Source organism: Pezoporus occidentalis, unplaced genomic scaffold (assembly GCF_034315485.1).
Source record: "Pezoporus occidentalis ecotype Australia unplaced genomic scaffold, CSIRO_AGI_Poc_V1 ctg110, whole genome shotgun sequence".
In the NCBI taxonomy this organism is placed as follows: domain Eukaryota; kingdom Metazoa; phylum Chordata; class Aves; order Psittaciformes; family Psittacidae; genus Pezoporus; species Pezoporus occidentalis.
The window spans coordinates 838068-852922 of NW_026912887.1; the positions used below are offsets into that span (position 1 = coordinate 838068).

The window sequence follows — 14855 nt, forward strand, 5'->3', positions numbered from 1 at the left end:
GTCTTGTCCACTTTTCTTGCATATGAATTTCCTATCAGAATCTCTGTTGTCAGCTTCACTTCTGCAAAGAATGGGCACAGGGAGATTTTAAAGTGGAGCTAAAATGGATTTCAGTATACCCTTCACAATAATAGTTGGTAAAACTAATTACAGGGAGAAAATTGGAGATCACTCATTACCCCATTAAGCAAATTAGGATTTGTTAACAATGATTTATAGTGCCAAAGACAGGATAACAACTGTCTTTGCAACTGTATTCACAGGGGACATGACACTTTATTAAGTGTGGTGCCATTTGAACAGCCACCATTGCAGTGCTTTTTGTAGACCTCACAGCACTTCAGGTGGATACACACTTCCACCTAAGCAAAACACATTTGTATGTTTGGCTTCTAAAATCAAGCACTAAAAATAATCGAGCAACTTAACCTACCTGCAAAAACAACTATTTACCAACACCACTGTCTACATGATGTGAAGTAAATTACTGTATCCCCTCTGTAACATTAGCTGGTTAAGTGTATTAAACCTCTTTTGAATGAGACTTTTGATCTAACCTGTTTCTCTCCTTTGGGAACTAATAGGTCTTACTGTACTCTCCTAGAGTGGAGTCTCTTAACACACTCCCACCAGAGGAGCCTCAACATCACCACAAAGTTGACCACCTCAAGGAACAAAACAGGCTGCATAGGATCACTGCCATTGCATGACAATGAAGGAAAAATCTACCAGGTTTAAGGACTCTATCCTAGAATATGAGCCTAGAAAATGTGCTGGTATAACTAATTCCACATTTCTTCTGTAAGTTAATGTCTGGGGCAAAAAGCAGTCCTATTGCATAGTGAAATAACTGGCCTTATCTAGGCCAAGTACTGGTTTTCCATCATCTCCCTAGTAATACCACTGGTTCTCCACTTAGTCTCCTTGGGATGAGTTTTTAGAGCTCTGAGTAATGTAATGCAACATTGCACAACACAGTGTCCCAGTGGCATGCTGTAACTACGCAAACATCTGCTGAACTGAACCCACTCAGGGCCAAATTGGATAGCACAACTGATTAGCTAGAGCCGTTGGGAATATGCTCACGATTTATGTTTGTCTGAGTCACCAGCCCATGTGCAAATCACATTTTTCCTTTTTCTTCCTTTTTTTAAGGTGGAGCAAGGGCATTGTTTGGAAAAGAAGTGCCACAGGAGTTAGGTTCTCCCTTCCCAATACTATTTCCATCACTAGCTTGTCACTAAATTTTGTCCAGCACTGACATATCCACAAACTCTCTGCTTTTTGGGACACAACCTGCTAGCTAAAAATAAGCGTTAAGAAATAGGAACAGAAAACCCTCAGAAATTGCCACAAAGACTTGAGGAGCAGATCAATGCAAGGAATGGAATCAAGCTGCCATAAACAGAGAAACTCCAATGGCCAAAGAACCTGCCAATCTTGGGAAACGGGTTTGGCATTTAAAAATACAATAGTCAGGTATTTAGGTTTTGATTTCTGTTCTGATTTCTGCTGCAAACCAGTGAACCACCTGTAACCTTTAATGTGAATCTGCCTGAGTGTGAGACACACACCAAAAAACAGCAATAAACATTCTCCAGAGTAAGAGGAGAGAAAAAGCTTTTGTGATCATCTAAAGTCCAGCCATACTCTAAACCATCTCTCTCAAAGACCTGAAATCACAGAGGGTTGGACAACGCTAGAAGCTCACATAATTCAAATAACTTTCAAAGCTAAAAAGCTGGGGTTTTCCCTACAATTCTAACTCCTTTCCATTTATCTGGTCTGACTTCTGGGAAGACATAATCTACCTTAGGTTCTATCTTTCATGACAGCAACAATTTGCAATGCAACAAATATCAAAGACAACTGGGAGATTTTCCACAAGCATTTAGTTGTGATTCTCAGGGTGCACCAACGACACATCCAATCTTCTTTCACGTGCACCAAACATACACTGGACTGGTCCCATAGAAAACAAGAAAGTCAGGTCAGTGCAAAAGGCTTCCGAGGTGAATTAGAATGATTTTTATCCCTGTTTCTTCTATGACTATTGATTTACCAGTATGTAAAAGGGAAAGGGACGTGTCCACTCTGAGAAGGAGTGCCAAGACCACATTCCAGCAACAAAAACTACAGAACATACCAGCACTTGTGAAAGAAATACAAGTTGTTCCTAACTGAACAAAACTCCTGGAGGTACTTGGAACTCCTTAACAGCTCTGCATCATTAACGCTCACTCAGTGGTTACTTACACTCACTGCCCTGCTTTGCTGAAGATACCTCATGGGAAAGTCTGTTTTATCACTGGCAGCTCTGATCATCCCAGTTAGGTACGAATGAGGCTGAATCCCTTCATGGAGATTCCCAGCCCTTTCCATTGACTTCAGAGCAAAGATGGGTTCTCAAAGCAGGCAGAACAAATGCCCACCCCAGAGCAAGTACATTTTCCCTTTACCTACTGCTTTGCAAGGAACACTGATGTAGAGGCAACAAGAATGTAAAAATGCAGTCTCCAACTCTGCCAGTCAGGTATTTACCTAGTTACAACATGAAACTAGGCAAGATTTCAGCCTTCACCACTACTATTGGAAGCACATAATGAATTACTAGGAGGGAACTACTGCAAAGACACTACAAAATTGAATTTGTATTACTGGGAGGTGTCAGGTTTCTATAGGCTCCCTATAGAATAAAAGGATCCAAAACTACTTTTTGCTTTGTTGTAGCATCCACAAACACTGCACACACATGACCCACCACTCATCAAACCTGAGTGCTTGGCATAAGCGTGGTTCTTAAAGGAGATTCCAGGTCCAACATTACATACGTGCTAGGTAATATGGTCTAAACACACAAAGGTTCCATCAGTACTTGGATTTAAACAGCAAACACAAGCTACTTAATCTATCCCTGAGTGTTCATTCAATTCTGAATTTGCTTCCATCTGTGGTTCTGCTTTCTGTAGCGTATGTGCTTGGATAGTGACTCTATTGTTTATCCATTTTAACTTACCTGGTCGCCTGTGTTCCTTTCATGTGCTACAGTAGGTAGTATTTCACAGTCCAAAGTACAAAATAAAGTGATCAATAACTTCCACAGGCAAAAGCTTTATTATTACCTATCAAACTGAAAACTATTTTTGTTATATTTGAGACCAATAAACCTTGTCCTGATGTTCTGTGTTACACTAAGCACAAAAACTAACCATCTTTTCCAGTTAAAAGCTTTGGGGAAAAAGAAGTCAATTTACGTGCATATTCTTTTGCACTTTGATACTACAATGATTACATTGATCAGAAACACATGCTAATTGGAGCATTCTGGAGCATTTTTCTCATTGTCTGGTACCACAAAACACATCTGGGTTTTATTTGCCCCATGTAAGTTAATAAGAGGACAGACTTTTTCCAAACAATAAGCAAGATAATCCTAAAAACAATTTTCCAAAGTGAAAAGGAAGGAAAAAACCAACCCTCCACGTTTCATCCAAGTCTGTGTAAGTGTAAAAATGACTTTAAGACAGAAACTGAAGGACGTTTTCTATCTATTCGGCTATTAGTAAAGAAAGAATGTTAAAGAAATCTTATTACTGTGACTAGAGATAAGGAACAGCACAGTTAAATATACCATATTAATGGAAACTAATAAGGGATTTCTGGCCCACCTACACAGATCCAAATGAGTGTGATGCAAAGTGCCAATACATTGGCACTAGAGGATGTCAAGCTTCTTCTTGTTACTAAACCCCTAACTCGGGAGAACTGGAAACTTTCAAGCTTTTTACTGGAGCATAGGGGATGTTGACACCTTCCAGATTTTCACTTTACTGGACCAACCCACAGACAGTATGGTGCAAGGGAACAGCAGATGGCTTTTCTTCTGCTACCTCTACTTCCTAAAGATGAAGCTGAACATTGTTCTTAAACCATGCATATTCAGCTCTCACTATAAGAAGAACAAGGTTTATTTAAATACATTTAAGCCTCCCATCCCAGATTATATTTGTCCCATTCCAGAGCATGTCTGTATATGTTCATATGATCTGAATTTTAAGTGCCCAGAGAAAGGAAAGCAATTTGTTCTGAACCATGGAAAGACATTCAAGCTTTAGTCTTAACGCAAAATAAACGTTGAGTCATTTGGTATTATTATTCCCTTCGTCCCCTCCCTCTTAAAAACACATGACACAAAACAGGGGAAGTGTTGGAAAAAGAAAATCATTTTTTTCCTGTTTCACAACTTACCTTATATAGATCTGGGCTTTGGTACAATTAGAAGTACCACAAAAGCGTTGTCAACTAATAATGCCCTTTTCAGACCTCACCCCTGGCACCAGCAGAAACAGTCAGTCTGTCAGAAGCCCAATGTAAATACAGCAGGACATGACATTTCTCCAGGTATTAAGCAATTTTGGTGCTTGCATTTTACACTTTATAGGTAAGGTCACACGTACCCAGTTTAATCCCATAACTTCCTTACAGGATCACAGACCTCTGTGAAAAAAAAAAGACTAAATTTCACCATGTACTAATGAAGAAAATTACTCTCTGGGAATTTGACAAGAGAGCAACAAAGTTTTCCCATCATGTAATCAAATCCTGTATAGTTTTCTTTTCCCCAGAGTTTGATGAAAAGATAGAAGCAGACTTTGATTATGCTATTAACCACACAGAGAAATGCTATAGAAAAAGTCTGTGTTTTACCCACCTGTTTTTGGATATACATAATGCTCTATTTCTCCTACAGATATTATAAAGGCAGAAAAGAAGCGCTTGGAGAATATGACACAGGTTACCAGTGAAACAGAGTATGAGCAATTTAAATACAAATCTGGAAAGAAAATAAACAGTGCATTGGATTGACTGGAAAACAGTTTTCACTCCCAAATTTATCTGTGCAAGTAAAATGCATATTGATGAATGTGGGAATAAACAGATAGAAAGGTAGCAATATAGACTCTTAAATCAATGAAGGGGCATGCAAATAAATAACAAAAGCAGACTGATCAATTATCAAACCAGCTGGGGCCTGATCCTCTTCTCACGACATTAAATGCAAATCTAGCATAAATACAATACAAACAAGCTGTGTTTTCCCAAATGATCTGTGAGACATGGGGCTTGTAACCAACACATGGAAATCACTGTGTCACGTTCTCCGGTCTGTGGTACACAGGAGGTGAGACAAGAATGCCAAAAGAAACTCTTTGAAGTCTGTGCATCAGTGAGAACCAGTACATGATGAAATTAAGACCCTACCATCGCAGATCAGAGAGCTGGCAGGACCGCGGTTCATTTTACTTGATATAATTGTGCAAATTAAATACCGTTGGAATATATTTAGTAATTGACACCTGATTAGTTCAGGAAAACACTGACCACCATGTCTGAAATATTACTTACAATGCATTTGTGGAGGAAGAAATAGAAAAAGAGAAGTTAACCTATCAAGTAGACTGAGATTGGTTATTTATTCCTGTTTCCATATAATAAGGCACTTTGGTTTCAGGAGTAATGTTATGCTGTTCAGAGGCAATGTGTTAAAGCTGAGATACACTTACAAAGTAGCCTGTTCCCAAGCTGGAAGGAGCTGAGCTCTGCAATAAAACACAAAGACAAAGTGGAAAGTCAGTGATGGTTTTTAACACGTTCCAATCCACACAGCTCATTACCAGCCCTTTCCAAGCTTTTCATCACTACATCACAGCACCAATGTGCTGCCCCTTGTCATCTGCTACTGAAACAAACATGGTGTTGCTTAATTTTTCCCTTTACATCTCTCAACGAGTCGGAGATGGTAACGTGCTATTTACTGAATTCCAAGCTTCTGCGGTGGACGTAATTGCCAATTTATTTGACAGGCAGCTGGGTAATGAATTAATGATGGCATTTCGCCCTGCACTGAGACTAAACAGACACTCATCAACCAGCCTCCCTGACATGCTGACATTCAATGCCCTGGACTCCAGCTACTCAGCTTTGTGGCCACAAAGGGGCAGGCGGGAGGGGGGAAAGGAAAAAAAACATAGACTGACTTCAAAACAAAAAGCCCAGTGGGTTTGGATGACTTTTGCAGTGTCTGACCTGTTTGCCAATTTATTCCCGAAAGGCCCAAGTTAGTACACACATAGTGCTTTCCTAAAATGAGACATTTTGTAAACATAATTAGTAGTCTGAAATGTAAAGAACGTGTGGGCACAGGGAAGCTGCTCCACTCACGGCACCACTGCCTGGAGAAGGCAGTCACTACACCTTCCCGTTTGGATGGCCACAGTCTTTGACAAACCAAAGGGTTTTAAAAGAAAAGAATAAGACAAACAAGCAATATCTACAGTGAGAAATAGATTTCAAAACTCAAACCCATAAAAATAATTAAAACTAATATTACCACCATGAAAAATACTTGAAAGGTTTAAATGCTTAAAAAAATGCATCATGACAATCAGGTTAAGTGGGACACAATCACAACCTCTGTATTCACAGGAATTAAGGAGATAAAGGGGGTTGTTTCATTTTTCATCTAAGCAATAGGGATTACACAGCAGGTTCTCTCAGAGCCATGGTGAGAGACCTAACCACCCCAGTCCTGATCCAGGTCACTGCCTCCTACATTAAAGGGTCAACAGTTTCCAACACTACAGCCCCGTCACACCCGAAGCACTCAAGCCAGGCTGCTCAACAGACAAGGAAGCAAATCAGTTCTCTACCAAGCAGTGGGCAGTCCAGATGCCCAGTCTTTAACTCCTATAGCTCAATTCCTGTTCCACAGCACAAGCTCACTTCCAATAATGACACAGCCCAGTGATTACCAGGAACTGCACAGGGGCCTCTGTGCACCAAAACCTTGGAAACATGCAGAATTTGCACCACTGTCATCCCTGTTCCAAGACACTATTCCAGGGAACCCTAAGAGCAAATTCTCTGATTTCTGATTGTGGAGTGCAGCACTTGCATGATAAAAAATAAGCCCCAAAGAGGGGCTTATGGGATCTTTTTACTGAAAGATGAAATCTGTTTTCGGGCAGAAACAGATTGTGCAAAGAAATTTCAAATTAACACCAAAATTCATCGTAAATAATCAGACTATTACTGTGTGTTCACCAAAGCACTACTGAAAAGAGAGGTTTGAGAGGTTATGTACACATAGGGGAAAGCCTTCTGGTTTAAGACATTAGAAGTTAGAGGTTTATTTAGAGGAAATCACCTTGGTTGTCATGAGGGTACCAAATACCATCCAATCAACAAGTGCTGTTGTGACAACCTGAACTGCTCCACAGCTTTGAAAGGTTTGTGGCTCCTGCTCCTATAGCACTCTCTCTTAGTATGTTAGCACTTTCTTAGTATCTTACGGCTACTGAAGGCCTCAAGAGCTGCAGCCTACAGGTTCGTTCACCAGCACGCAAGGCAAGCTCCACAGAAATAAATGAATTCCCCAGTCTTTCTAGCCCCACTCTTGCTGCTCTGGGGCCTCAAACTTCCTCTGCCACAATCACCCACAGCAAGACCCAACTGGTCCCAGTGACAATGCCCCTGAAAGTGCCCCTGCAGCAATCACTGGGTGGCGCAGAGCAATGGGCAGTGCAGATCTGGGAACACTCAGGCAAACTGCTCCACTTCCCCCTCATCCCTGTGACCACACAGCTGGGAATAACGTGGCAACTGCCATAGCCCCCTTCATCATACAGCCGGGATACTGCTTCCAGCTAGAAGGTCCCCTTCATGGGCACATACAGCTTGTGAGGCACTGTGCCTGCAGACTGCGGATCTGCAATACCTGCTGGACAGCACATTTCAGCACCCTTCAGTGCAGTATCTAATGCATTTACTTTCCTGGTCAAGCACATCAGATCTCCTGCCTCTTTCGCTTTGCTCACTCTGCTTTCTGCCTCATGCCATTTAAATTCTTTTCATTGAAGCTACACATCTACCCACAGAATTACAACGTGCAATCATTAGAACTGCTTTTGTTTGAGCGATGGATGGATGCCAATCGAGTCCCACTCTTTCACTCCCAATTTCTCAAACTTACTTTCCAAGCTGAAAGCTCCAAAGTTTGCATTCTGCATCTGTGTGTCATTTTTGTCTGCTTTTTATTCCAAGTTTTGGAAGGATCAAGTATCAAAACACAACCATAAAAAGGAAGAAAAAAAGAATAAGCAAACAAATTATTTCCCACTGAATATTTCCATTCCTTCAAAAGCGATGCTGCAATGGCTATGGGAGGACAGTCGAAACACAGCAGTCAAATGACTTCCACTGAAAAGAAACAACTGTGCATTTCCAGGGAATCTGAGTTTGCTGGATGGAAATAGAGCCCTGCACACACTGCATGCTGCATATGGACCGTACGGTTTGCAAACTCTTTTGAATTGGAGTACAAAAGACTGCATTGCACATGCATGGATGACTAAGTCAGCTGTGCCGTGAACTGTGTGTGGACAGAGCAGAGAGGCTGAAGCGAGGGCTATGCAAGAAGACAGCTTCTCACCTTTTGTGATAACTCCCAATAGCGAAAGGATCCTACCACCCCGTGCCCAGCCTGGTACCAACTGCTGACAGTGATACTGTGTATGCAGCATCTTTACAAGCCCATGCTGAGTCGTGGTCCTACATCTCTTATATAAAGTGTGCCTATAATAGAGGTAATGGTTTCACTTTCCGAAACCCTCTGCACAATTCGACATTAGATACACTATTTGATATTCACACAACCACCAGCAGAAGCCTGCATCAGGTGCCCATCAGCAAAACACAAGTCACTTGTTTAGAATTAACAAGGTTTTGGTTCTGTTATTTTCCTTCTGTAATGAAAAAGAGTATTTTTTTCTTTTTCTTTCCTTTCTTAAGAAGAACAACTTTTGGCCCAAGATCAAAACCATAGTAACCCTCGTGCAAGCATTAGTTTATTGTGTACCAAAGAAAATTACATCCTTGAGGTCTTGGAAGGCACAGTTCTACCCATTTTGCATATATATTGTGCATTACTTGGGGATCTGGGTGGGGAGAAAGCCTGTGTTGTACATATTTGTTCTGGCTATTGTTTATGCAGGTCTGACTGAATGAAGGAACAGTGGGTATCATTTCAATTTCTGATGTCAACATCAAATTACTTATTTAATTTCATGCCTGGCGAAGCATTGTATAGCTACACGCAGAATCATTTCACTTCATTTGTTATGCTGTGTTTTCGTGGCGATTGGCTTGCCTTCCAACTGACAGCTTTAATTACGACATGAATTTGATTGCACTGCCGAGGAATTAACATAATGTAACAAAGCATTTAAGCACCCAACCTTAGACACACAAACACACACATACACACCCTCGCATACACACACACAAAGCAGCAGTCGCTGCAGCTGATCAGCTTCTGGCACACACACACAGGCAAAAACACACACAGAGCTGTGCTGGTGTTATTCCACTTTAGATACAGCCAAGATTACTGGGGATATTCTGGAGAAGGAAAAGTACTGAGGATTTCAGAGCACATAACCCAAAGAGTGTTTCTCAATTTGTCTTTCCTTGGGCTCAGTGCAGAGTGGGAGGAATGGGAGACAGAGAATTGAAATAGTCCATGTTTGAGGCCAAAACTGTGAGCTGCCCATAGGATTACATTACTGGGGGTGTAAACACCTTTCTTCCCGATTCAGACAGCAGCAGATCTGGTGGGCAGGGCACTGCAGGACGTACCCCTCACTGCAACCTCACTGGAACCTATTAAGTGCCAGAGCTACAAAGCACTGGGAAAAGGGAAGCACTCATGAAAGAGCATGTCAGCTTTGATGTGAGCCCAAGGTGAGACCTTTGACAGAGGGGAAAGACTCCTGCTCCACTCCCTGTTTAAGAACTGGAACAATATTCCAGACAGAAAGGTGCCAGCTTGAGGTTCCTTGTGCAGCAGAAACAGAGGCCAGGCAGGCTACGCTTGTGGAAGACCAGTGCTGCTGCTCAGGCCATGACCACACATGAGAGGATTCTTCTGTTCATCCCTTGCTGAAAGCCTCACCAGAACCCACACCAGCAGGAGCAGGAAGGGCTAGGGGTGACCTAAGCACCTCAGCCTTCTCCAGTCAATGCAGGCTTGCACCGTCACTACCAGACCACGGAGCAAGGTTCACACTTCACAGCCATCAGATTTTTAACGGCACTGGCAATGACTTCACTGAGTGTAAGCTTCAGTTCTGTGGTAGATAAGGAATTCAGGAACATGCACCAAAGAAATCAGGGGGGTTGATTTGTCTTTGAATAGCAAAGGGGTGGCTTAACGCTCTCTGTGTTTACCATCCAGGTTAGCTGTAATTCTCATGTTCTTTCCAAGCCATCTCCTGGCTGCTTAGTAAAACATGGCTAAAAAGTACCCCTGTATTCCAAAAGTGGGAAGAGTCAATTAAAACTAAATACATACAGAAAGATAAGGAAAACAGTTGAGTGAGCTCCAAGCTGAAGAGAAGAGCAAACTCTGCCATCTTGTCTCCAAGCAAAATCTCAACAAAATGAATTCTACTACTGGCAAGATTTTGATGAGATTAAACTGACTACAGCACCCTATATATACAGGAGGAGCAGCTTTCCAATTTCTCTTTTAGGCCCCTGGAGCTACCTCTGCCCATAAAGGAAAAAACAAGTTGTCATTCCAAAAAAATACTGTATCAGGGAGAAAGCAGAGAGATGGGTTTATGAAATTCAAAGGGGGAGATATGTTAGGGCACTGTCAAACGCTTGCAATGGAGCACTCCAGCAATCATTATCCCTCATCTAGCAGAGGTCAAGATCTCTGCTAATTATATTCTCCCACAGAGGGGTGTGTGCCTGTGTGTCCACATGTGCGAGATGAAGACAAAGAAAGGAGTTGACGGAAATCAGTCTCACTGCATTGCATCTGACAAGAACATTCTTCTCCCTACCCTCTGATGCTATTTCAAGCCTCATTATGAGGAAAGACTCCTGTTTAACATGGTCTTTTCATTGAATTATCTTCTTTTCATTTTTGACCACCTCTCTTGCAACAAGCTGCAAATTACCTGCTTGGATCTCATTAGCCTGGAAAGGAGTCACCCCTTGTAAACACGCTTTGCATCAATCTCCGCTGCCCAAAGACTGTAGGTACATTTACAATATGCACAGTTGAAAGATAACTGACAGGAGAGGGAATGAAGCCACTGACATGTCAGTTTGCAACTGGATATTCATTATACTATCTCCCCCATTCTGCATCTGTCACTAAGCTATCACTTAGGCTCTGCATTAAAGCTCGGGGAGCTAACATTTCTGTTTCAACAGCTTGCTTACAACTAGGGATGTGAAAATTGATCATCCACCTAGAGTACATGCACTTCATTCATTATACAGATTCCCATGCAGTAGCCATGCTTCAACTTACAATGATGTCCGGCTGCATTAGTGAGGACCCATTATATTTCATGTCCAAAATTTTTTACTGACCTCAGGGTTAACCTGCCTGCAATATTTTACAGTTTTGTTCTATCCTCTGTTAAGTACACAACTTCTGGCACATTTTTTTTTCCTGATAAAATAGATGCTAAACCAGAAAAGGATCTTCAGAGAAAACTTACTCTTTGGTCTGTAGTTGTATCTGGACAGTGTCTGGTAGGTATCATTAGACTACTCCTGTAAAATAACCTTATAAAGCCCTTGATGCATCTTTGTGCCTAAGAGGGCAGTTCAAGGCAGGTTCACCCATAGCTGGCAGTGGAAGGATCACCTTCACTTAAGGCCCTGCCATTTAACATCACGGGGTGTTTGCCTTTGGCAGGGGGAACTGCAGAACGGTGTTTACTTTTCCTAACAAAGAGTCTGGGAGAAGCCACAACACACTCAGGCAAGATGAGAGCTCTGGCGTGCATGGGTTTCGAATCTCAACTGAACTGGCAACTCCAGACCAGAAAGACATGCTTGCACTGCTATGAATTATCAAAGCATAGACGAACTTTACTTATTAAGTAAAAGGTGAATAATGTATAACACTTTGAAATGTATATTGTCACATATATTTACATAACATTCCTGTTGAGCAACCTGTGAATCCTTGCCTCCTCTCTCGGGTGCACAAGGGAAGTTGTATTTGCTTTCCACTTCCTTTTCATTTGCCACAGTGCCAAGACAAAGGGAAAGTATTGTAAAAACATCAGAGGAAAAACTGTATTTGATCAGTGGAAGGGGAACCAGGACTCTGCTCTCGTTGCAGTGCAATGCTACGAGCTGCTGGGAAGCTCAAATAAGCCTAGGAGCTGTGTGCTGAGTACATGGCAAGGGAGTGACAAGGCTAAATTAAAACCATGTTTGTAAGAAGCTGTGAAATGTTTTGCTGGAAGGTGCTGTGTAATTGTTCACTGCAATGGCTTCTCAGCTGCCACAGGGCTCAGAGCAAGCTAGCATGGCAACAGTGGCATGCTGATGGTCAGCTGCCACCCACTGCTACCGGCACAGAGCAGGTACTGACCATCTCCTCTGGTTTCATTCTCCTCTTCCAATCATACCCGACAGCTATAAAGGGCAGGTTCTTAAGTATCTACATGGCTGTACCCATAAAGGTTGGCTCTAGCAGGGAGCTGGACCTCTAAACTACTGTGACAAAGGAATGAGGAAAGAGAGTGCTACAGATTCACACCTTCACAGGAAATTAAAACCAAAATCAGGCGGCTTGTGCCAGTGATATGCACAACTCAGCAAAACCTGCTAGCTGCACGCCTCAGGCCCTGAATTTGCACAACAAAATGTATCCCTTACAAAGGTATTTCTTGTAATGTCTGCTCAATTCAGTTTTATTGGATTGGCCTACAGAGGACACCATCTGGTATCCATCATCCAAATCTACATAGACATGCTATCGATAAAATCCCCATTTCCAAAATGTGGGTTAGTTAAATGTAGGGCCAGATTGCTGGCTGATACAAATTGGTCTGAGTGATGTAGCTATCCATGCTTTTCCCAGCAAAGGATCTGATCTACAAAATCCCCAATTTAGATATTCTTTGGGGACAGGGCTGTCTTTATATTCTGTGTTGCATAGCATGTAGCACAGAGGACCCAGAGCCATGAATAAAACACTCAAGGATTGTGATGGTACACATAATAAATTATAATCTAATTGCAGCAACAGAAAGATTTCTGTAGTCATTCATATGTCAGAATAACTCTGGCGTGTCATTCAGTCAATGGCCAGCATTCTTCAAGAGAGAAAAACATTCTCCACAGAGCTGCCATCTTAGAACTTTCCACAGCAGTTTAGGCAGAGCAATAAAGGCAGAGCTTATGCTATTGTTGGCCATGTTATATCAATTCATTACATACAAATTAGGTGAGTCTCCAGACACTGTAATACTTTTCATAAGGACATTATTTAGCCCAAAGAAATACATTCTTTTCCTTCCCCACTTGGGGTAAAGACAGGCCATCTCACTTCTAAACTATGCAGAACATTTTAACTTCATTAAATGGCCTTCAACTGTTGCAAAACGAATGAGTGTTTTCACACAAACAGACACTGTACCAGACTCTAAGAAGTTTACCCCACTGGGGCAGAAGACCTAACTTACCTCTTCCTCTCCCAGCCCCCCAAAGGGAAGGGGATTTTAGCAACAACCCACCCCAGCAATTAAATCCCGTTACAACTTAACCCCCTTAGAACACTAGACCAGGGGTTGCACAGTATTTGGCTGTATGAGTTTTACTTACATCGCTGAGTCTTTCCCGAGAGCTGCTTCGATGGAAACCTTTCGATTCCCCGCTGGCGCTTTCACTGTCACTGTCTCGGCAACTGTTCTGACCTGGCTTGAGCTGCAGCAAAGAAGAACAAAACCAGCAAGAGTTTAGTTTGGTTCAGGTTAAGTGCCCTTATCCACCGCTCTTCTGCAGCCCAACCCCACATCTGCACAAAGCAGCGTTTATGTGGCTTTGGCACTGGCATGGCACACCCCTGGTGTCAAGGCAGCATCTTGGTGAGACCATGAATGCAGACAGCAAAGCAAGCTCAGGCGCAGAGACCCTGCAGCCAGAGGGAGGGAACATTCACATCCAAAGGAAATCACAGTTTAAGATCTTCACTTTGGGAACTTCTAGACTTCTCGAGCTATTTATGCCGTAGATGCAGATTTTACAGTTATCATCACATCACACACAGAATCAATCCCTCCCTCATTACACCATGAGTTCCAAAGATCTCAGATCAATGAAACTCTGCCAGGGGAAGGAGCAGCCATCACTCAGGGAGGCTTTTTGCTGCACTAGCCTCTAAATCACTCGGCACTATTAAAACTTCGTGACCAACCTCAGTATTCATAAGCCAACATGATCTAATTAATAGGCATGAGACTGGCATTGCCTTTCAAACCAGCCTTAATCAACTTTGCTGGCATTGTAAGAAATAAATACCATAAAGTTACAAACTGAATTTTCAATACAATTGATCACACACTGGCTTTCCCTTACACCACGGACTGTGCTAGTCAACATGTTACAACAGCATCATAATGAGAATTTACCATATCCACACATTGCACGCATGTCCACAAGCACGTATACATACATACAGCAAAGGAAAATATTAACTACATCTACATCAATGCTGAAAAAATGTATATACTTGGTTTAATATATATACAAATCCTGCTTGAATGTATTAAAACGTTGTTTCAGCCTTGTTGATGTTCTGTTTAAGCTAACTTCCTGCAAATACTGGCTATTCTTGAAGCTAATACCGGCAAAAGTCAGTTTAAGTAATTCAGATTTAAAATCACATGCATAAATACTGGCAGAAGATGTAAATACAGGGAAAACAGTGAGGTACCTAGGGAAGTATTTCATGAGACACCTACTACACTTACCAATAT

The 14855-nt window shown here is 41.9% G+C and overlaps 1 protein-coding gene across 9 annotated transcripts in view; it reads right to left on the minus strand.

Annotated features, from left to right (window-relative positions):
• Positions 1 to 14855, minus strand: part of AUTS2 (activator of transcription and developmental regulator AUTS2) — a 733730-nt gene that overhangs the window by 385781 nt on the left and 333094 nt on the right. For all 9 annotated transcript variants that reach the window (XM_062631898.1, XM_062631917.1, XM_062631889.1 and 6 more), the window contains 2 exons: positions 13702 to 13803; positions 5565 to 5600 (listed from right to left, as the gene is read on the minus strand). In XM_062631898.1, coding sequence (XP_062487882.1) covers positions 5565 to 5600; positions 13702 to 13803 — 138 coding nt within the window. The remainder of the gene's footprint in view (positions 1 to 5564; positions 5601 to 13701; positions 13804 to 14855) is intronic.